This window comes from Choloepus didactylus, chromosome 5 (assembly GCF_015220235.1).
Source record: "Choloepus didactylus isolate mChoDid1 chromosome 5, mChoDid1.pri, whole genome shotgun sequence".
Taxonomy (NCBI): Eukaryota; Metazoa; Chordata; class Mammalia; order Pilosa; family Megalonychidae; genus Choloepus; species Choloepus didactylus.
In genome coordinates this window covers 70,242,211-70,267,425 of record NC_051311.1, presented here as the reverse complement: position 1 = coordinate 70,267,425, position 25,215 = coordinate 70,242,211, and the positions used below count along the sequence as shown (strand labels likewise).

Here is a 25,215-nt window from a genome sequence, read left to right as displayed (position 1 = left end):
ACATACAATAAAAGAGCATTTCAAAGAGACCATAGCAAGGGAGTAAGAAAAAGACAACTAACCTAAGATAACTGCTTAACTTCCAACATGTTCCTACTTTACCCCAAGAAAGTTACATAATATAGCAACATTTCAGTGAACTTGTTCCTACTACAACCATCAGAAATTAACAGACAATAGTCATTTCTGGGCATCCCCAGAACGTTAAATAGCTTATCTGTTCTTCCTGGATTATTGTTCCCCCTTCCTTAATTGCTCTCTACTGCTAGTTCCCCTACATTCTACATTATAAACCATTTGTTTTACATTTTTCAAAGTTCACATTAGTGGCAGCATATAATATTTCTCTTTTTGTGCCTGGCTTATTTCGCTCAGCATTATGTCTTCAAGGTTCATCCATGTTGTCATATGTTTCACCAGATCGTTCCTTCTTACTGCCGCGTAGTATTCCATCGTGTGTATATACCACATTTTATTTATCCACTCATCTGTTGAAGGACATTTGGGTTGTTTCCATCTCTTGGCAATTGTGAATAATGCTGCTATGAACATTGGCGTGCAGATATCTGTTCGTGTCACTGCTTTCCGATCTTCCGGGTATATACCGAGGAGTGCAATCGCTGGATCGAATGGTAGCTCTATATCTAGTTTTCTAAGGAACTGCCAGACTGACTTCCAGAGTGGCTGAACCATTATACAGTCCCACCAACAATGAATAAGAGTTCCAATTTCTCCACATCCCCTCCAGCATTTGTAGTTTCCTGTTTGTTTAATGGCAGCCATTCTAACCGGTGTTAGATGGTATCTCATTGTGGTCTTAATTTGCATCTCTCTAATAGCTAGTGAAGCTGAACATTTTTTCATGTGTTTCTTGGTCATTTGTATTTCCTCTTCAGAGAACTGTGTTTTCATATCTTTTGCCCATTTTATAATTGGGCTGTCTGTACTATTGTCATTGAGTTGTAGGATTTCTTTGTATATGCAAGATATCAGTCTTTTGTCAGATACATGGTTTCCAAAAATTTTTTCCCATTGAGTTGGCTGCCTCTTTACCTTTTTGAGAAATTCCTTTGAGGTGCAGAAACTTCTAAGCTTGAGGAGTTCCCATTTATCTATTTTCTCTTTTGTTGCTTGTGCTTTGGGTGTAAAGTCTAGGAAGTGGCCTCCTAATACAAGGTCTTGAAGATGTTTTCCTACATTATCTTCTAGGAGTTTTATGGTACTTTCTTTTATATTGAGATCTTTGGTCCATTTTGAGTTAATTTTTGTGTAGGGGGTGAGGTAGGGGTCCTCTTTCATTCTTTTGGATATGGATATCCAACTCTCCCAGCCCCATTTGTTGAAAAGACCATTATGGCTCAGTTCGGTAACTTTGGGGGCCTTATCAAAGATCAGTCGGCCATAGATCTGAGGGTCTATCTCTGAATTCTCAATTCGATTCCATTGATCTATATGTCTATCTTTGTGCCAGTACCATGCTGTCTTGGCAACTGTGGCTTTATAATAAGCTTCAAAGTCAGGGAGTGTAAGTCCTCCCACTTCGTTTTTCTTTTTTAGAGTGTCTTTAGCAATTCGAGGCATCTTCCCTTTCCAAATAAATTTGATAACTAGCTTTTCCAAGTCTGCAAAGTAGGTTGTTGGAATTTTGATTGGGATTGCATTGAATCTGTAGATGAGTTTGGGTAGAATTGACATCTTAATGACATTTAGCCTTCCTATCCATGAACATGGAATATTTTTCCATCTTTTAAGGTCCCCTTCTATTTCTTTTAGTAGAGTTATGTAGTTTTCTTTGTATAGGTCTTTTACATCTTTGGTTAAGTTTATTCCTAGGTACTTGATTTTTTTAGTTGCTATTGAAAATGGTATCTTTTTCTTGAGTGTCTCTTCAGTTTGTTCATTTCTAGCATATAGAAACATTACTGACTTATGTGCATTAATCTTGTATCCCGCTACTTTGCTAAATTTGTTTATTAGCTCTAGTAGCTGTATCGTTGATTTCTCAGGGTTTTCTAGATATAAGATCATATCATCTGCAAACAATGACAGTTTTACTTCTTCTTTTCCAATTTGGATGCCTTTTATTTCTTTGTCTTGCCGGATTGCCCTGGCTAGCACTTCCAGCACAATGTTGAATAACAGTGGTGACAGCGGGCATCCTTGTCTTGTTCCTGATCTTAGAGGGAGGGCTTTCAGTCTCTCACCATTGAGTACTATGCTGGCTGTGGGTTTTTCATATATGCTCTTTATCATGTTGAGGAAGTTTCCTTCAATTCCTACCTTTTGAAGTGTTTTTATCAAAAAGGGATGTTGGATTTTGTCAAATGCTTTTTCAGCATCTATTGAGATGATCAATTGATTTTTTCCTTTCGAGTTTTTAATGTGTTGTAATACATTGATTGTTTTTCTGATGTTGAACCATCCTTGCATGCCTGGAATGAACCCCACTTGGTCATGGTGTATGATTTTTTTAATGTGTCTTTGGATTCGATTTGCAAGTATTTTGTTGAGGATTTTTGCATCTATATTCATTAGGGAGATTGGCCGGTAGTTTTCCTTTTTTGTAGCATCTTTGCCTGGTTTTGGTATTAGATTGATGTTAGCTTCATAAAATGAGTTAGGTAGTGTTCCATTTTTTTCAATGTTTTGAAAGAGTTTGAGTAAGATTGGTGTCAGTTCTTTCTGGAAAGTTTGGTAGAATTCCCCTGTGAAGCCATCTGGCCCTGGGCATTTATTTGTGGGAAGATTTTTGATGACTGATTGGATCTCTTTGCTTGTGATGGGTTGGTTGAGGTCTTCTATTTCTTCTCTGGTCAGTCTAGGTTGTTCATATGTTTCCAGGAAATTGTCCATTTCTTCTACATTATCCAGTTTGTTGCCATACAGTTGTTCATAATATCCTCTTATAATTTTTTTAATTTCTTCAGGATCTGCAGTTATGTCACCTTTTTCATTCATTATTTTGTTTATATGGGTCTTCTCTCTTTTTGATTTTGTCAGTCTAGCTAGGGGCTTGTCAATCTTGTTGATCTTCTCAAAGAACCAACTTTTGGTGATATTTATCCTTTCTATTGTTTTTTTGTTCTCTATGTCATTTATTTCTGCTTTAATCCTTGTTATTTCTTTTCTTCTACTTGGTTTAGGATTGGTTTGCTGTTCATTTTCTAGCTTCTTCAGTTGATCCATTAGTTCTTTGATTTTGGCTCTTTCTTCCTTTTTAATATATGCGTTTAGTGCTATAAATTTCCCCCTTAGCACTGCTTTTGCTGCATCCCATAGGTTTTGGTATGTTGTGTTCTCATTTTCATTCGTCTCTATATATTTAGCAATTTCTCTTGCTATTTCTTCTTTAACCCACTGATTGTTTAGGAGTGTGTTGTTTAACCTCCAGGTATTTGTGAATTTTCTAAGTCTCTGATGGTTATTGACTTCTAATTGTATTCCATTGTGGTCAGAGAATGTGCTTTGAATAATTTCAATCTTTTTAAATTTATTGAGGCTTGTTTTATGTCCCAGCATATGATCTATTCTGGAGAAAGTTCCGTGAGCACTAGAAAAGTATGTGTATCCGGGTGATTTGGGATGTAATGTCCTGTAGATGTCTGTTAAATCTAATTCATTTATCAGATTGTTTAGGTTTTCAATTTCCTTATTGGTCTTCTGTCTGGTTGATCTATCTATAGGAGAGAGTGATGTGTTGAAGTCTCCCACAATTATTGTGGAAACATCAATTGCTTCCTTTAGTTTTGCCAATGTTTCTCTCATGTATTTTGTGGCACCTTGATTGGGTGCATAGACATTTACGATTGTTATTTCTTCTTGCTGAATTGCCCCTTTTATTAGTATGTAGTGGCCTTCTTTGTCTCTCAAAACATCCCTGCATTTGAAGTCTATTTTATCTGAGATTAATATTGCTACACCTGCTTTCTTTTGGCTGTAGCTTGCATGAAATATTTTTTTCCATCCTTTCACTTTCAAATTCTTTGTGTCCCTGTGTCTAAGATGAGTCTCTTGTATGCAACATATTGATGGTTCATTTTTTTTGATCCATTCTGCGAATCTATATCTTTTAATTGGGGAGTTTAATCCATTTACATTCAACGTTAAAACCGTGAAGGCATTTCTTGAATCGGCCATCTTATCCTTTGGATTATGTTTGCCATATTTTTCCCTCTCTCTATTAATATCCTTTATTGTACCCATACCGAATCTCTTTAGTACTGAACCTTTCTCCAAGTCTCTCTGTCCTGTCTTTGTTTCTCTGTCTGTAGGGCTCCCTTTAGTATCTCCAGTAGGGCAGGTCTCTTGTTAGCAAATTCTCTCAGCATTTCTTTGTCTGTGAAAAATTTAAGCTCTCCCTCAAATTTGAAGGAGAGCTTTGCTGGATAAAGTATTCTTGGCTGGAAATTCCTCTCTCTCAGAATTTTAAATATATCGTGCCATTGCCTTCTCGCCTCCATGGTGGCTGCTGAGTAGTCACTACTTAGTCTTATGCTGTTTCCTTTGTATGTGGTGAATTGCTTTTCTCTTGCTGCTTTCAGAACTTGCTCCTTCTCTTCTATGTTTGACAGTGTGATCAGTATATGTCTCGGAGTGGGTTTTTTTGGATTTATTCTATTTGGAGTTCGCTGAGCATTTATGATTTGTGTATTTATGTTGTTTAGAAGATTTGGGAAGTTTTCCCCAACAATTTCTTTGAATACTCTTCCTAGACCTTTACCCTTTTCTTCCCCTTCTGGGACACCAATGAGTCTTATATTCGGACGCTTCATATTATCTATCATATCCCTGAGGTCCATTTCGAGTTTTTCAATTTTTTTCCCCATTCTTTCTTTTATGCTTTCATTTTCCATTCTGTCATCTTCCAGGTCACTGATTCGTTGTTCAACTTCCTCTAGTCTTGTACTATGAGTGTCCAGAATCTTTTTAATTTGGTCAACAGTTTCTTTAATTTCCATAAGATCATCCATTTTTTTATTTAGTCTTGCAATGTCTTCTTTATGCTCTTCTAGGGTCTTCTTGATTTCCTTCATATCCCGTACTAGGGTCTCATTGTTCATCTTTAGTTCTTTGAGTAGCTGCTCTAGGTGTGTCTCTTCTGGTCTTTTGATTTGGGTGCTTGGGCTTGGGTTATCCATATCGTCTGGTTTTTTCATATGCTTTATAATTTTCTGTTGTTTTTGGCCTCGTGGCATTTGCTGTCCTTGATAGGGTTCTTTTAGGGTTTGTAGACCAGTTGAAGTCCTTATCTCTAATTTATCAGATCTACAGCTTCGTGGAGTACACTTTCTCTAACTAACCAGCAGGTGGCGTCCACGAGCCACCTGTTCTCCACAAGCCAGATCTCCCCTGCTTAGCCTTTTTGGTGAGTGGGGGAGTGAGTCTTGTGGGGCCCAATTGGTGTCCCAAGCTTGCGTGTGTAGTTGGTGTTGCCTGCCCTGTATGTGGGGCGTGTTTCTGGGCAGTCGGGGAGGGGGGGTGGCCCTAACAATCAAATCTCCCTGATGATCCTAGAGTTTTAAAGCTACTGCAATAGTCTAATCCTTCAGTTCAGTCCTGCCACAGTTTGTCTCTGCCACTGACCCACAAGTCTTTGGTATTGGCGTATGGCTCCTGAGACTTGCAAGTGGGCCCCTCTTCCAGGCTGTGCACCCCGGGTCCTCTGTTGAGGGATGACTGTGCTATGTCACAGGTGAGTGCCGTCCCCCCAGGGCAGTTCTGGGCTGCTGGGCTGTGTTGGGAGGCTCCCAGTCTGCTCAAATGATGGCTGAATGGGGCTCTGTTAATTCACACTGCTCCCCCTTCCCAGCTCTGGGACATTCAGCTGAGGTTGCAGGGAAGGCTAATGTCCACGCCCAGTTTTGTGGTGTGTGCCTGTTATTTGAAGCACTTCCGTCACACTGGGTTGTCTGGGGCAGCTCTGGGCTATGGGGCTGGCGATGGGCAGGAGTGTTTCCTGTCCACCAGGATGGTGGCTGTGAGCGGACACCCCCCTTTTCTTGGGAAGTTGTGTTGTTTAGTGAATTTTCTCAGCCACTGGATTATTGCCTTTTGTCTCAGAGCTCTCTTATTTCTGCTCTTGACTTGACGTGCCCAAATTTCAATTCTTTGAAGCTTTCTGTATTGAGCTTCTTAGAGTAATTGTTTTAGAAAAAGCAAAAAGGATTTAAAAAAAAAAAAAAAAACAAAAAAAAAAACGGCCCTCCTCAGAGATCTAATGGGTTATTGAAATGCTAATAGACAAAGCAACCAGGGCCATTAAGGAAAGGTGCCCTGGGCAGAGAGATCAGCCTTGCTTCGGGATTTGCATATGCGCCTCAAGGCCTGATCTCCGCCCTTCCCCTTTCTGTGTTCACCAGAACTCCAAAAATCCTCTGCTTTTACTTTGGAGCTTCTCGTGTTGTTTTCCTTCTATGCCCGTCTCCTCTCTGCTGGGCTGGCTGCTCTCAGAGTCTCTGGTGTCTGGCCTCAGTCTATCTATGGTTGGAGTTTGAATCAGTAGAATGAGTTTCCGTTGAGAGCAGCCACTGCAATTCTCCCTTCTCCTTCCTGGAGCTGACAGCCCCTCCTCCCCCGGGACTGAGCCTGGCAGGGAGGGGCGCGGGTCCCCTGGCCGCAAAAACTTACAGATTTCGCTGATCTCAGCAGTTCCACGTTTTCATGAGTGTTGTATGAAGTATGCCCAAAGACAGATTGCTCTGTGGTGTCCAGTCCACGCAGTTCCTGGCTTTTTACCTACTTTCCTGGAGGAGTAACTAAAACATACAGCTCACCAGTCTGCCATCTTGCCCCGCCTCTCCTAACTGTTATTTAAGAGATGTTTATTTGGTACAAAATTTATATTCTCTGTAGCACACTATCTAATTTAACCTGTATGGTAAGCTTATTTAAACAACATAACGACATGGGACCTAGAATAGAGAATGAGATCTTGTTATTCTGTACAGGTTGAATGTAATATACTGACACATTCCAGAGTATCTTGGGCAGAAAATAAAAAAGTATTTGCAAAGTCCCCTTGAGGAACTGGGGAAAAATGTGGAAATATTAAACTTCCCCACCTGGGGAATTCCTGATATTCTTGCAAGCATTGGGCACTCCCAATTTAATAAGTCAAGCACTCGATCTTGGGACTTGCCCTTATGAAACTTATTCCTGCAAAGGAGAAGCTAAGCCTACTTACAATTTTGCCTAAGGGTCACCCCCAGAGAAACTCTTTTGTTGCTCAGATGTGGCCTCTCACGCTCTCTAAACCAACTCTGCAAATAAACTCACTACCCTCTCCCCTATGTGGGACATGATTCCCAGGGGTGTAAGTCTCCCTGGCAACATGGGACATAACTCCCAGGAAAGAGCCTGGCCCTGGAATCGTGGGATTGTGAATGCCTTCTTGACCAAAAAGGGGAAAATAAATAAAACAAAATAGCTTCAGTGGCTAAGAGATTTCAAATAGAGCCACGAGGTCATTCTGCAGGTTATTCTTACGCATTATATAGATATTCCTTTTTAGTTTCTAGTGTATTAGAGTAGCTAGAAGGTAATATCTGAATCTGCCGAACTGTAATCCAGTAGAATTGATTCTTGATGATGATTATATAACTATATAGCTTTTATCATGGGACTGTGTGATTGTGAATATCTTGTGACTGACACTCCCTTTATCCAGTGTATGGGCAGATGAGTAATAAAATAAAGACAAAAATATATATAAATAATAGGAGGGATAAGGGATATGGAATGTTTGGGATATTCTTTTTCTTTTTTTCTTTACTTTAGAATAATGAAAATGTTCTAAAATTGATTGTGGCAATGAATACACAACTATATGATGATACTGTAAGCCAATGACTGTATACTTAGATGGATTATATGATGTGTAAATGTATCTCAATAAAACTGCATTAAAAAAAAAGAGTTGGGGTCCAATGTCAGAGGAAGAAGGTAGTTACGACAAGGAATAATACCAAAATGATTGCTGGTGGGGGAAACTGGAGCAGATATTTCCAATTTCCCTAGGAAGATCTGACTCCTCAAGCCAAGTTCCTTGGTATTCTGAACTACAATATAAGAGCAATATATGCATTTTTTTAAAACACAATTACATATAAAGGTTCTCAAATCATGGTCTGGAGACTTTTCCTGAAGGTACAGTCTCAAGCCAAACTCCTTTTATTATTCTTTACATTTTGGGGATGCAGGAGCACATGGAAACAAGAGACAGGGAACAGGGAAATATATAAAAAATTAACACTAGGAGATTCATACCATTGGAGGAAGCTTTAAAGATCATCTCCCCTTTCCACAGATGAGGAGACAGTGGCTACGGCAATGACATGAGTTTCATGATTATATTACACTCCTGAATGGAAAGTAAGTCACATCACTACTAATCTAATATGGCTGGGAGCTGGACTGAGCAGGTGGAGAAAAGAGCGTGATGCAAAACACTGTCACCAATGATTTATGAAAAAGAAAACAGAATTCAAAGGAAATTAAAAGGGGTTTCGTCTCTCCTTGGAATATGAACATGTTTTTCATTTACCAAAACAAACAAGAATTTAAGAGATAAGGAAACAAACAAAAAGAATATAAAAGGCAAAATATAATTGAAGAAATTAATTACAGTATACAAAAGAATTAATAGATTCTTTGTCTTCTTAGTATACAAAAAACACTTATAAATAAAGATTTAAAAGATGAACATTGAAATGGAAAAATGGACAAAGACATAAATAATACACAAGCAAAGAAATATCAATGACCATATGGAAACTTTCAACTTCACTAACAGTAGAATAAAAGCAACTGAACCTAACAGTTGGCATGCATTTTATAATAATTCCAAGTGTACAGGAAAAAAAAAGCACTCTCATATTAGTATGTTACTAGTTTTCTGGAGGGCAAATTGGTAATTTGTATAAAGAGCTTGAATAATGCTCACATCCCGTAATCTAGGAATTCCACTTGCAGAAATTTATCAAACATGAACCAATTTAGGGATATGAATGAAATTCACATTTATTAATTTTATTAGTTAAAAATAGAGAAAACAAAGTCTGTTATAAGACAGAAATTAAATAAAATTTAGATATAGCTACACAATGGTGTATTATGCAGCCAATTAAAACCATGTTTTTGGAGAATATTCGATATTAAAGAATATTCATGACATAACATTATGAAAAAAATTAAAATTATTCCATTTTTGTATACATAACAGAGAAAGATCAAACTTTTTAAAAGGAGCTATCTATAGGTGTTGGAATTATAGTGCTATTTATTTCTTTTCCTTTCTTTCTTTCTTTTTCCTCTAACTAAACATATATTATTGCCACTAAAAAGTGTTCCTAAAGTAATACCAGACTAGAAAACTTCTGAACCCCAAAATTTAAGGATGTGTTTTTTAAAGTATGCAAAATTAAAAGGGCCAAAAATGTGAAAGGTCTGCTTTTGAGATGAAAATGAGTGATTTTCCTTTCTATATGAAATTTGTAAAATAAACAATGAAAACAATTATTTAAAATTCATTGAAGGAATTCTTATTTTCTCATTATACAGGTAGGGAATTTAAACAGTAAATGGTGGTAGTGGTGATGGTGGGGCCAAGATTTAGTTCAATGCTTCTTTGGTAATTTATTTAAGGATTAAATGCTTCTGTAATTCTCACCCACTATTTGAAAGCAAGAAGATGTTGTAAACAAATAGAAGTATTAGGAAAACTACACAGTCTTTCTGAGAAGTTATGAACAAAAGTAATCCACCAAAAAGAAAAAACATTCAAACATCCAATTTTTGCACAGTAACAAAACTTGAAAGTGTATGTTATGCTAAAAGCAGATGGTTAGCAGTTATGTAATATCTTTTGGATATCTTCAAAAGAAAGGTTATTTACTTGCCCACAGATCAGTTACAAATCACACTGTGTTCGTTTTATGAGGATGAAGTCCACCTGAGTGCTATGAAACAGAAGCAAATACCTAATGGGAAGATCAAGTTGGAAAGAACATGTTGCAAAAAAACCCAGTCAGCTAAAGTTTTCTGAATTGAAAAACAAGAAACTGAAACCAAACAAAAAGGATATGGACTGAAGGAAAAAACAAACACTTGTAGAATTAGCATCCATTTTATGCTTCTCTCCAGACAGTGAGGTGCTTGGAAGAAAAATAATTATAATAAAATTCAACTGAAAATAAAAAGATGAACGTCTAACAGAATCTAACAACAAATAGCAACCATAAAATCACCATGATTATACCTGCTAACTTTTATTAAGTAGCTATGTATGCCACCTGCCATTTCTTCTTTCCCTGTTCTCATCCATCATTTCTGCCTAGTTAAGTGGTTTAGATACATGGGTCCATTATTTTCTCTAATCATGCCAATTTTACTGGAAAAAGAGTGATACAATTTCAAAAATGGATTTCTTCTTTATTATTTATTACTACTTTATTAGTCAGAATTTAATCCAAAGAATACCACAGAAATTACATTATCAGGGAAAAATCATTAATTATAACCTTCACAGTATATGCTTCTACGTAACACACTGACCAGTAAATCCTCATTAAAACTGGCACAGAGGCACACAAAGACATACACACCCAAAAGAGCATCACATATTAACATCCAGAAAGATCTAATCCTGTCATGATCCAGTTGAAAGAAATTATTTTCCCTTTAAAAAAAATGAATATACTCTGAAGAAATGTTTTTGGTCAAATAATCCAGAGACGAAAAAAATATATTTGAGTCTCATACAAAGATCCCAGGTATTAAGGAGAAATAAAGTAAACCAATTACAGAAGATGTGATATAAGAATAGACAAAACTTAGTTTTCCACAGAAAATATATTCCTGCAACTAAGATGAAAAAGGGCTACTCATAAAATCATTCAAAAAATAGCATTTATGGATGTGAGAGAAAAAAATTAATAGCAAACAGACTTTGGAAGAACTTGTATCCTAAGAATAGGAAGATACGTTTTCAATTAAATTGTAAAACATATTTATTTGTATTTTTCATATACAATCAGGAATGATCATCCCAGCTAAAGGTTACTAAAACCTAATAAATGAGCAAAAAATCTTTGATAGATCAATAGTTGAAAACAGCCATACTCAGCAAACAATATATAACATCTCTTAAAAAATGTATTTCAAAAGACTTATAAAGCCAAAAATGATCACAGAATCACGGAATCTCAAGTTAGAAGAAACATGAAAGCCTAACCATGCTTCTGATATATCTGGCACATTTATGAAAAAAACAAAACCATGAAATTGAGAACATTCATATTAAAATTTGTGATTAAAAATACTTACACCATCTCCCACAAAGAAATATTGGAGAAAAAATTAGTGGTGGATATTTTTCTTGAAGCGATGAAAAATACTATACAAAAGAAATAATTAATAGTAGAGAGTATTACTCATTGTCAACCATAACAAAGTGTACAAAAATGGAAATGACTTACATGAAAAAAACGAGGAGCGGCTTTTTTACTTTTTTATTTTTCCCACAAAACATATTTATTTATTCATTCAAGAATTTATTTAGAATCAACTATGTGTTACCTGGAAAATAATAACTCCCCAAATGCAAATCAGGAATGCAGCCTCCACAGACACATTACTTAGTATCACAAATCTGAACACCACTTTGAGGGTTGCACAAAGACAATCTGGATATAGTGTGACGAAACTGGCTGGAAATACTACCAAAAAAGTAGAAAATCCTTGGTCAGCTAGTCGAACCACATCTTCAAAGCTTGTATCTTTTTATGCAACAATGCTAGCAAATCTAATTCCACTGATTAGCAATTCATCAGTTGTAGCAGAATCATCTGCAGGAGCTTTTAAAAGTATAGATCCTGACATTTTGATTAAGTAATTCTGGGACAGAATACTGGGACCTGTTTGTGCACTATGCCTCCCAAGTGATTGTGATACAGAGCCAGAAGCTCGCCTCCACTGATGCTGAACTAACCAGTTCTTTCTGTTTGGGCAGTGCAACCAAATTCTGGAGATATTAGGTTGAAATCTTCCCCACTTCAGTTTCCATCTTAATCCTAGTGTTACTCTTGGGACCACATGCAACACAAGCCTATTCTGTCTCCAGGCTAATCATTTCCAGTTCCTTCAATTAACCTACATATGACATGTTTCAAACTGGATAACCTTAAGTTTTTCCACACATTTTAATTTATGTATGGTGCCCCAAAGAGAACACAATGCTCACTTGGAATACAATGGGGATACACTCTCCATTATTAGAGTTACAATATTTTTATTAACACAACTTAAGTGTGTCCTTTACTAAACTGTGGCCACATCACATGCTTTCTTTTTTTTACTTTTTGGAATAAGATTAGATTTACACAAAAATTGCAAAGATAGGACAGAGAGTTCCTACATATCCCTCACCCAGTTTCAGTTTCCCTAATGTTATCATCTTATCAGTACCATGATACATTTATCAAAACCAAAACTACATCTACTTTTTTATTTAAAATATTACACCTTTTTGCACAAATTATTTTCCTGAGCCATATTTCATTCATCCCAAACACAGACTTTTGGTTTTTCTTTGGTTTTATGACATGATGTAAAGCATAGGACCTTACATTTTATCCCCTAAGATTCAAAGCCTGAGGTTTTGAAATGTAAGCCCTGAATCTTACTAGATGAAAGGTAAGGTCCTATGTTTGTTAAGATCTAGTTATTCAGCATAACCTTTATTGCCATTAGATACATGTCATATACATATTTGGTAAGCAGAGCTTCTATATTTCATCTAGTTATACAGGCCAAGGCTTAGGGTAATGTAAACCTCCTCCAAGTTGCGTTAAGTAGCCTCTGATACATACCATCAATGAAATACAAATCTAACCAATTACCTATACATTTGGTTATTCTATTTTTCATACAAAGACATTGTCTACATCTCCAAATTTTCCTTTTTTTTTTTTGCTAGTTGTATATATTTGCATGTTGTGGTTCTTCAGCTGGCAGGTTTACAGTACCTGCACAATTGAAGAAATATATTCCCTCAAATGATTCTGAAATGCTTAGAAAATAAAAGGGAACTCTCTAAACTTAGCATCTACTCGCAACTCACTGAAGCAGTTAATGACCATGTGTGAAAACTGGTGCTCACAGGAAATCCAGAGAATTCCTGATGAGTTACAAGCTAAAATCAGAATAGCAAGGTGGTAATGGTAGCATTATTCCTTTAGGAATAAAAGAGAATTCAATTTATCCTATTGAAATTACTTATTGGCCTTAATTGTTACAAAGCTACGGGACAAATGGCATAAGATAGCAATTTACTATTGAAATCCTGATTAAAAACGAATAATTGAGACATATGAACCCAAAGATAGCTATACTACTCAGTTATATCAGTCATTCCCAGAAGATTTTTTCTAAACACTTTACTTCTCTCAAAAGATGTGAATAATTTCCAGTCCTGTTTATCTCTCAAAACCTGGCTGTGGAATTAAAGTTTTAAATTGCAAAATAGAATTGCCAATTCTCTCAGGAAGGTTGCAAACTCACAGCTTCCCTACCATACTGGTGAGTTTCTAAAAATGAGAAAGCCATTTTTAAAAAAAAAAACCTTTAAAAAACATCAGAATGACAAAAACAATACTCTTTAAACTTACCTCATAGTAACTCCGAACTGCATTACAAAATGCTTCATCAGCTACAATTTGGGTTTCCCCATTGAGGAAGGCTTGGAACCGTTCTTTCAGTAACTGCAATTGTTGCTTGTTAAGCTGTAAGAAAAACAGGAAATTAGCTGATAAATTAGATAATTCATAAAATGCAATGATTCTTAAAAGTTATATTCTCTATAATGTAGATCATATTTGACACTTAGAATTAACCTTATGGTAAAGAAAAATAAAAGTTAAAAATTCCTACTACTTTTACTTATTACTCAATGTTAAAATGTTTCCAAGTCACTGTACTCTGGAATCCTGATATTATAACAGAATCCAAATTCCTACCCACAGATGGAATTTCTGTGATTATCACCCCAGCCTTTTTGCACGGACAGGAAAAAAAATTTAAAATTTGGATGACAAACTAACTGTTGTGCAAAAATGCCAGCCGTCCTGAACAGAGAAAACAGAGAGGACAAACATTCTTGGTGATGAGCAGGTAGTCAGCCTTTGACAACAGGTCATGGGAAGGAAGACGACAAAGAACAGAAGAGACCCTGTGTGCTGGTGTGAATCTATTATGTGGCCCCAGAAAAAACCATGCTCTTTAATGCAATCTTGTGGAGGCAGACCTATTGTGGGTGGGATCTTTTGATTAGGTTAATTAGGTTAATTAGGTCCTTTTGATTAGATTATTTCATTGATTAGTTTACTGGAGTTCTTAAGAGAGCTCAGGGGAGGATACAAAACCAGGTTCTTGGAGAAGCAGAGAGAAAGATGTTTGGAGATGCTAAGCTAAGGGAAGAAGCCCAGAGTTTACCCCAGAGAAGCTATGAGAGGACTCCAAGAGGCTTAGAGAGAATGCCCTGGGAGAACAAGCAAGGATGCACAGGAGGTGAGAGAGAGAAGCTAAGAGGGACCAAAACCCAGAGACATTTTGGAGAAAGCCATTTTGAAACCAGACCCGGAAGCAAAGGACCAGCAGACACCAACCACATGCCTTTCCAGCTGACAGAGGTGTTCCAGATGCCATTGGCCTTTCTTCAGTAAAGGTATCCTCTTGTTGATGCCTCAGTTTGGAGACATTTTAGGACATAGAACTGTAAATTTGTAAACTAATAAATCCCCTTTATTAAAGCCAATCCAATTCTGGTATTTTGCAAACCAGAACACCCTGTGAAAGAATCTTTGGGAAAGAACATCTGTTGGATGCCAAAAGTTTGGGTTCCACAAACAAATATACCTCAGTGCCTGAGCTGAGATAAATGAAGATATGATAAGGAGACAAATACGAAAGATACTACAAAGAAGAAAGAAGCAGGAGCTGGGCAGTGAGTGCATCTTCAAGCACACTGGGGGAAGAGTAGTGCACCTGGGAAAGGAGTGCAAGTTTACAACTAGATTTCTTTACCGAGTCTACTTTTACCATAATTAATACGAGAGAGTAGGTTAGGCGGGGGCTATGGCTCAGCAATAGATCCTCCAGTTATCAGCTACAAGCAGGGTTGTCTACTTAATTTGTGGGGCCTAGTACAAAATGAAAATGCAGAGCCCCTTGTTAAAAAAGTATTAAAACCTGCAAGATACAACAGTAGAGCATTAAATCAAGCAATTATGTCCATGAAGGCAGCCCTAACTTTACAAGAGGTAGTGCATATTAGGTTATGCTGAAACATTTTTTTAAAAATATTTAACTAGAGAAAGGACATGTAGTCTTGGGGATAAAACAACAAATCCTGAGATACATAAGGAATAGCAATGGGGTGGATCCTTCCATTTTTATTCTATCCTGATCAGACTCTATTAAATAACTCAGTACATTTATGGATTCTGTAGAAAGATGTGAAGCATTTGGAAACATACTGAGGATAAAATGATTAAAGGATTAGAAAGACTAAACAAACTGGTAGGATTTTGCTTCAAAAAGAAGCTGACTGTGAAATACATTTAAATCTGTTGAAAAGCCTTATTTAAATGCCATTCAAACATAAGACAGACATGCTCTTTCAAAAAATGGGTTTTATTTAGGAATTTAACAAACAAGACAGTTTTGAAAAGAAACTATTACTGGTGGTAACATACTGATAAAGAAATTCCCTATTATGCCCAGGTTAAAAATAAATAAATAAAACTCTTCCCCTGAGCAGTGAAGAGAGAAGACCATTTCTTTACCAACATAATCGCCTTCATTTTAGGAGATGTTAAACCACCCTGAAACCCAGGAACATCACTATTACATACATTCTTTTTTTCCATAATATGAAGAAAAAGAAAGCAGAGACTATGTGTGTGCTAGCATGGCAAATTAAGTGCATGACTTTATTTCTGCAAGCACAGTTCACAAAAGGGACTAGATGAAAATTGGACAGTAATTGCTGAGTGAGGCACTTGAGAGAACTTTAGTTGCCAACCCCAAATAACCAAGAAGGGCTTCAACTTGCAACCCAAGTGTCCAGGTAAGATGACAGCGGAAAGGTAAGTGGGAATGACAATGAACTGGAAGGGACCTTAAAGATCATTTAGCCCAACTCCTTCACTTGATGCATAAAATAAATAATCATTGAAAAACCAGAACCTATGGACTTCTTCAAATTTCTTATATCAAAGGCATTTTGTTCTTTAAAAATTACATCTATAATACCATCTTTTCAATTTCTTCTTCATCAGTGTTTAAGCTTAGCTGTTGTAACAATAAGTTACTTTTTGGTAATTACGGTTTAGAAAAGTCATGGATGTGAATAAAGGAAAGGAGATTTGAGCAAGAAGATGGCTTGCTCCAACAAAACTGTCACAAAACATGGCAGGGTCACCTGGCTAAATATAAGACTTCAATTTTTTTATGCATTAAAATTAGCACAGTTACATTTAAGACATACAGTGACAGAAAATAATATAGGGATATGCAAACAATCAACAAACGGATACTATATTAGTATAAAGATAAGATCTAACATTTCTGCATAGAAAAAAGGAAGTTAAACTTAAAATCTAGCACTGGTGATACCTGTCAAACAGCAAGGTTTCCCCAAAGCTATTTGCATTATCAAATTAATCTTTATTATACAACAGACAGAGACACTAATGGAACTGACACAAGAAATAAATATACACACAATCAGAAATGTACTCTAAAATGCCTTTATAGCAATCAAATTAGTAAACAACAGCAAACTGAATAAATGGTGTTAGATTACCTGGGTATCCATATGGAAAAAAAATGAATAAAAAATTTAAATGTAAAAAATGATACCATAAAGGTACTAGAAGAAAATATGGGAGAATTCCTTTAAACAATGGTGTGTGAGAAAGACTTTTCTAACCATGACTCAAAATCCTCAGATGATTAATTTAACTCCATAAAAATTAAAAATACATTTTTCATGGCAAAAATACAATAAGTAAAATTATTAGGGAAAAAAGACTAACCAGAAAAAACACTTGCAACTTATATTCCAAAGGGCTAATTTCCAAACATAGAGAGAGCTCCAAGAAATTGCTAAGAACACGACCAATAAGTCAATAGAAAAATGGACCAAATGGAAATTTTCAGGGAAATTACATTTAAGCTTATGGAACCATGTCTAACTTCTTTCATAAGAAAAATGCAAATTAAAACTGCATTCAAAGACCATTTTTCATATTTGGAAGAATATAAATTGGTACAACGAAAATAGTACAATTTGGTAATAAATGGCTATATCCTTGGAATCAATTTCCCTCTGGAAATACTACAGATATACTTGCACACATGCAAAATGAGATGTGTACAAGGTTCTTTATCATAGCATAGTCTTTAATAGCAAAAAAATGGAAACAACCCAAATGTCCATAAGTAGGGGGACTCATTAAATTATGCTACATCCAAGAAGTGGAATACTATGAACTGTATAAAAAAGAATGAGAAAGTTCTCTATATGCTGATATGAAAAATCTTCAAAATATGTTGGGGAGTAAAACAATTATAGCCACTATTTTTATAGAAAAAGGGCAAAGTAATACGTATATGCATTTGCTTTTATATGCAGACAGAAACTATGGAAAGAGGATAGCCATGGGAACGGGGCAGATGGAAAACAAGGGTGAAATGGAGAGTTTTCAATGCACACCAATTTATTGATTTTGGTTTTAAAATCAGAGTACTTTATTATCCAGAATATTTAACTAACTTGGACTTTAAAAATTATAATAGCAACTTTGCACATCTTTAAAGTCAGAATGAGTATGATCCATCACACATTCTTTAGATGTGATTCTATATGGAGATTGAACAATGACCAATTGCCTTTTCAATTCTCCTTCCAGGTGTATTTGAATCTGACTGTACAACTTTTTTAACAGTTTAAGCATGAAGATTTCAAAGAAACCTAGACTAAAGGAGTTAGAAAAGAACCACAGTCATCATCCTATTCAACATTCTAATCAATGCATAGATCTTCACAAAATCCATATCAAGTGTTTGCTCAGCCTCCATTGGAGCCTATTTTATCATAGAGATATACACATACACACACATACCCTGCCCATTTCTTATCTCACAATGAGCTTATTCTGATTTTGGATAGCTTACAATGAATTGAAATCTGCTTCCCTATGACTTTCTCACAATCCTACTTCTATGCTGTTCTCTAAGACCAAACAGACTAAATATTACTCTCCTTCTTCAACAGAACAGTACACTAACTTGAAGACAGATATCGGGTAATTTATAAGTCTTTCCTTTTCCAAGATGAACTTTTCCAGTTCCCCAACATCCTGGGTACTCTTTAAGAATACTCTCCAGTTTGTCCATAAAGTAAGAATAGTAAATAAAACTAATATGTGAAAGCCCTTTTGAAACCTTTAAGATTAAGCAAATGAAATTCACAACAGCAATATCCCTCTTAGAATGTACTGAATTAATTGATCATAATTCTCTTAGTGTGTCCTATGGAGGCAGGTAGGAGGACCACTTCCCATATTCCAAGCACTACATTTATTAATCTATCCAAAATCAAATGAATTCTTTTGGTCAGTCACACTGAATTATTGACTTATATTGTGCTTATAGTCAATGAAAATTGATACAGCATTCTTATACATTCTTGATTAAGTATTGTTTCATCTTTCTAGATTAATCTGGTCCATTGTTCCAGCCAATTAGGATGTTTTTAGAACCCTGATTACTTCACCCAATGATCAAATAGCTCTGCTAGCTTTGTTATATCCACTAATGTAATAAAAGTTTTATCTATAATCTTCATCCAGGTCATTATAAACATATGTATTAATTCAGTATTAAGGAAAAAATCCTAAAACATGGCTTTACATATACTCCTCCAGTTTGACACAATCTATCAATTAATATTCTTTGGGGAGGGCTGATTTTTATTATTCTTCAGCCTATATATTAGTTTTGCCATATTTTGTCTTCAGTCATGTTTACCAATGAATGAATAAAATGTTCTTTGAATATAAAGAAAAATTTGACAACCAGAAATTATCTAAGGGAAATTTAAAAAGAACTCTTCATAGGAAACTAAATTGCAAGAACCTAAATCGCCTTACAAATATCTAAATACAACTTATGGATTCACCTTATAAAAAGAGTACTTTAACTACTGAACAGTAAAAGCTAACTTGTATAAATCTTGGCTGCCTGTAAGAATTTATCCATTATAATAGTTGCCACAGGAAAAAATGCTTAGCTTCCATAGTTCAGAGATGTCTTATTTTTTTAGTTTTGTTTTGTTTTGTTTCTTGTTCTTTTAATACGTTCAAATTAGAGTCTAGCCTCTTCACTCTAAATCAGGCTGAAGAGTGGACTTATGCTGGGATCGTTACTATATCAGGAGATCAGCCAGTAGCTACCCACGGCTGTGGGGAACCTGCCCTGACCTGTTCTCCTCACCTTCAGCAGTCTTGATGCTCACAGTGAGGGCTGCGCAACACCCGGGCAAGGAAAGGCAGCCACGTTCAGTACCACAGCAAAGTGATGGGTGACCAGCGGGTATTGCCAAGATTGCACAATAGGGATGGTATGTGCATCTTCCTCTCAAAGAGAGGCACAAAGTCAAAGATTTTTCCAGATGGTAAAAGGCGCTACTTCAAGACACACAGAGCCTCTGAAAAGCACACATGTATAGCTTCAGTGCCTGTTAATTAGATATCATAAAAGTTAAGAAAAGACTAAAGGATAGGTGGTATTATTTTCTCTTCTTACCTAGCACCACTCTGTTAAAAAGATCTGCACAAACAAAAGAACCATGATTTAAAAGAGGCCCCCATAAGCTACGCAGTCATGCAGATCAGTATGTGCAAAAAGGATATTAAAGTTTGGACCAATGCTAAGGAACGCTTTAGCAAGATGTAATCCTGTGAAATGAATTTCTCTTCAATCAAAGTACCCCAAAACAAAAGCACAAGTAAATAAAGGAAATTTAAGTTGCTACCCAGTATACACAAAAATATATTGAGTAAATTCAACTTTCTTTAACCTGATTGTAGTTGTGTTAATACAGCACAAAAATTATATATTTTAGTGACAATTACATATACTAATTGAGGTTTTGGGGACTGGTGCTGATTCCAAAAAGTTAATTTGATAATATTTACCAACATATTGTCAGGCTTCTGAACCAATGACTAAATGTCAAGGTGTTAGGTAATTTCTAGATGCTCCTTTCAACACCAACTGTTTCAGATCTGTAATGCAGGGAGTTTTTTCCTAAGATTGAATTCCTGTCTTTACCTGGTAAGACCCACTAATCTGTTATAGAGGGTTATTTTTTCTTGCCTTATACTTGAGCCATTTGGTTTGACAATGCTCAGCAGATACTTAGTGTGAAATCTAAGATTTTCTCCCACATTCATTGATACCCTCTGTAACATTTACATACACTAGAAAATGCCTTCAATTTGTGTTTTGCCGGAATTTTGATACTGGTCAAAAATTTTATACTGCCAACAAAGAAGACTCAACTCAGATATGTAGTGGAATACATTGTTATGATCTAGGAATTGCTATATAAAAATTTTTGATTATGTTACATATAAGAATTAAAATTCCTCTAAAATAATTCTTAACCTCAGTGACGAGCCTGAATTTACTCTGCTTGGCTCTTTACACATGGCATTTCAGGGTACGAGATATAGCATTTCAATGTATAAGAGATATGTAGTAAACAGTATGTATTAGCATATTCATTATTAACCTTTTCTATTGCTTGGCTGTAATTTTGTAAAGATAAATTGTATTGTTTTTTGTGTGTGTTTTCATGGTATATGTTCAGAAGTCAAGCACTCTTATTTTGCTAGCTTTGCAGAAATCTTAAGTGTGTACTTATTGTTTCTAATTGTGTAAAAAAAAAAAGTACTGTTAGGCATTTGAATTTTTTACGTTTAAAATGTCGCTGGATTTTTGTGCTGTTTGCCAAACTTATACAATAAATAAATGAAGTATTGTGCTGATTTTCATATAATTTTTGTTATTTTAGTAAGATGATACATACATATTAGTATCTGATGCCCTGTGAGAAATTATACATGCCATGTTACGTTTTTTGTTTGTTTAATTAAATAAATGTGTCTTATATCAAAAAAAAAAAAAAGATCTGCACAAGTTACTGGGGCAAAACATTTCTGAAAAATCACACCTCCACAAACTGCAGGTCAGAACAGAACAACACAGGGGCTCTGGCCACGTCTCATACATTATAAATCATGTGGGAGGGGTTGCTATTAATAGTTTCCCATCCAAATAACCTTTCTTGCCCTCTTCCATAATCACAGATACTCAGTTTTATTTGGGACAATGAATACGCCCATCAAGACTACAAATACCAGCTTCACTCGGCACTGGACATAGTTAGTGACTAAGTTAAGGCCAGTAAGAATGAAGCAGGAGAAAGCATAACCTACTTAAAACTTTTTGCTCCTTTCTCTCTGTCCTCTTTTCCTGATGGCTGGAATTTTCCTGCTGGAACCACATGCTATTTTTCACCCTGAGGCTGGTAGAACAGCAAGACAAAAGGAATCTGAGTCCCCAAAGGATAGAGCAACCATTGCAACCCTGGACAACTGGTCTACCAACTTCCTTTATAGGAGGAAGAAATAAACTCCTTGATATGCAAATCACTTTTATTTTGGGTCCACTGGTAATATGTAGCTGAATCAAATGCTAACTGTTACAAATCCCGATGAGGTCCTCAAACAGGGGAAAATGTCTCTTGCTGCTAAGATTTATCCTGATGTATTCCAAAACAAAATATTCTTTACATATGTTATTTCATATAAAAAACACTTTATCCAATGAACTTGTCGCAATGAGCAGTACAGACCAGAGTTAAGATCTGACAATATCAATAAGGCTTCCAAAACAAAGCTTCCTGGATATTTCCTATGAGAAAAAAAGGCAGGAAATGAGAAGCAGTCAAGCACATGAAAAGTCTGTCACTAGCTATTAAAGTTTCTAGCCAATGCTTTCCTAAAAATAATTCTAGGATCTACTAAGTGGATTACATCTAATAGATAATGAAGGGACTCCCCTTTGGAGATAATATGTCTTCCCCATGAGCATATCCTTAATAGGTAACCGGTTAAGTTAACAAGTAGTAATAACAGTTAACATTTAGTGACCACTTACTACATGCTAAGTACATTTCTAATCTCTTTATAAAACGTTTATTATTTAACATCCATAACTCCCTATGAGGTAGGTTCCTTGTTTTACAGATGTGAAAGCTGAGACCTAGAGAAGATAAGAAAGTGGCCAGTTTCACTTAATTAAGGGGCAGAGTCAGGTAAATCCTCAGATAGTCCAACTGGTCATACTCTTAGCCACTGGCTACCTTTGAGGTTTCTTGTTGAACATCTCAAATCACATTCTCCACACCCAGGTCAAGATACAGGAAGACTAGAGCCTAGCAGAAACAATCATGCGATTTCATCAGCCTGAAAAGGTGAGTCAAAACTCTTCTTTCCAGGAGATCTAAGATGGTGGCATGGAGAGGAGTGGAAGTTAAGTAGTCCCCCCTGGAACAACTGAAAAAAAACAGAAACAACTAGTAAATAATCCGGAATAACTGCAGGGGGACAAACATGACCGTCCAACCATCCACTTATCATACACCAACCTGAATTGGGAGGAATGCCTGAGACCACAGCATAAAATCTGTAAGTAAAAACCTCGGATCCACATCAGGACACCCCTCCCCCACAGCCCAAGCTATAAAGCCTCGTGGTGCCAGAGAGAAGCTTTCTCCCAGCAAGCAAATACAGCTCAGCTGAGCTCCAACTGGGGTTTTAATTAGTGAGTGAGAACTGCTGACTAGGAGGTACAAATCCCCAACAAGCAGACAGAGGCTTTTGGTGACGACTGACCTTGGAGAGCCAGAGGGTCACCTTGGACTAGCTCTGTTCCTTTTTCCACTCAGTGGAGAAAGCCTCAGCCATTTTCAGTTCCCAGTCCTGTGACCCAGACAAGGGTATACCACAGGCAGAGAGAGACCACTGAAATGGTAATGACCTCCCCCTAGGTGGGGGTCTATCTTCTCTAAGAGGAAAGGGGTGGGGCCCAGCTCTACAACCTGCCTTTCATTCAGAACTTGGGGTAAAAGAGCCACACCTCCTTAACACCAGTCAAGAATTATAGGATAACAGGCGCCACCTGCTGGGCAGAAAAGCACAGTGACTGGAGGCATCAGAGGGTGTACCAATTTTCTAAGACACACCCTCAGAGAAACCGGGTACTGAATATTTCTTCCTTCTGGGACCTTAGCCCATTCTGGTCTGGGGAGGCCTGACTGGGGGTAACCAAAGAAACCATGCCTAGACAACAGAAAACTACAACCTACACCAAGAAAATGAGGTTATGGCCTGGTCAGGGGAATAAACTTGCACTTCAAATGTGATGCAGGAATTGAAACAACTAATAATAAGTCAATTCAAAAAGTTGAGGGAAGATATGGTGAAACAGTTGAACTGTATAATGAAAACACAGGACATACATAAGGTAGAAATTGAAAGTTCAAAAAACCAACTGGCAGGATCTATGGAAATGAAAGGCACAACACAAGAGATGAAAGACACACTGGAAACATACAATAGCAGACCTCAAGAGACAGAAGAAAACACTCAGGAACTGGAGAACAAGGCACCTGAAAGCCTACACACAACAGAACAGATAGAGAAAAGAATGGAAAAATATGAGCAATGTCTCCAGGAACTTAAAGATGAATGAAAAGCAAGAATTTATGTGTCATTGGTGTCCCAGAAGGAGAAGAGAAGGGAAAAGGGGCAGAAGCAATAATAGAGGAAATAATCAATGAAAATTTCCCATCTCTTATGAAAGACATAAAATTACAGACCCAAGAAGCGCAGCATACCCCAAACAGAATAGATCTGAGCAGGCCTACGCCAAGACACTTAATAATCAGATTATCAAACATCAAAGATAAAGAGAGAATCCTGAAAGCAGCAGGAGAGAAACGATCTATCACATACAAAGAAAGCTTGATAAGACTATGTGTGGATTTCTCAATAGAAACCATGGAGGCAAGAAGGAAGGGGTGTGATATATTTAAGATACTAAAAGAGAAAAGCCACCAACGAAGAATCCTATATCCGGCAAAACTATCCTTCAGATGTGAGGGAAAGCTTAAAATATTCTCTGACAAACAGACAATGACCGAGTTTGTGAACAAGAAACCTGCTCTACAGGAAACACTAAAGGAAGCACTGCAGACAGAAAGGAAAAGACAAGAGTGAGAGATTTGGAAAACAATTTTGGGAGATAATAGCACAGCAATGTAAGTACACTGAACAAAGATGACTGTGAATATGATTGAAAGAGGAAGGCTGGGATCATGTGGGATACAAGAACAAAAGACAAACGATAAAGACTGGGACTGTGTAACTCAGGGAAACCTCGGGTGCTCAACAATTGTAATAAAAGGTACAAATATGTTTTCACATGACGTAGAACAAATGCATGTCAACATTGCAACGTGTTAAAAATAGGGTGGGATTGGGGGGAAAATACAATCAATGCAAACTAGAGGCTAGAATTAACAAAAACATTGTATTATGCTTCCTTTAATGTAACAAAAGCAACATACCAAAGCTAAATGTATATGGGGGGGGGGTGGGGAATAGGGGAAGGGTATGGGACTCCTGGCATTGGTGATGTTGTCTGACTCTTTATTCTACTTTAGGTTAATGCTATCTTTCCTTTTGTCACCTTCTAGCTATCAAGTTTCTTTGTTTGTTTGTTTGTTTTTCTCTCTTTCTCTTGCCTTTTTCTTTTGCCTCTCTGCCTTCTTTGACTCTTCCTCTGTCTTTGTGGAAGAAATGTCCTTATATAGAGAGTGGCCATGGTGCTCAATACATAAATATATGACTATACAGGGAACCAATGTTTACTTAGGACGGAATGTATAGTGGTTGAACAAAACCATCTTAAAAGAAATGGGTTGATGAAGAAATCTTGAGGGCACTATACTGAGTGAAATAAGACAGACACATAAAGGCAAATATTGCAGGGTCTCACTGATATGAACTAATTATAATATGT

The 25,215-nt window shown here is 36.5% G+C and overlaps 1 protein-coding gene across 8 annotated transcripts in view; it reads right to left on the bottom strand.

The window, feature by feature from the left end:
* Positions 1 to 25,215, bottom strand: part of CADPS2 (calcium dependent secretion activator 2) — a 647,872-nt gene that overhangs the window by 473,228 nt on the left and 149,429 nt on the right. For all 8 annotated transcript variants that reach the window (XM_037836276.1, XM_037836275.1, XM_037836277.1 and 5 more), the window contains exon 2: positions 13,665 to 13,778. In XM_037836276.1, coding sequence (XP_037692204.1) covers positions 13,665 to 13,778 — 114 coding nt within the window. The remainder of the gene's footprint in view (positions 1 to 13,664; positions 13,779 to 25,215) is intronic.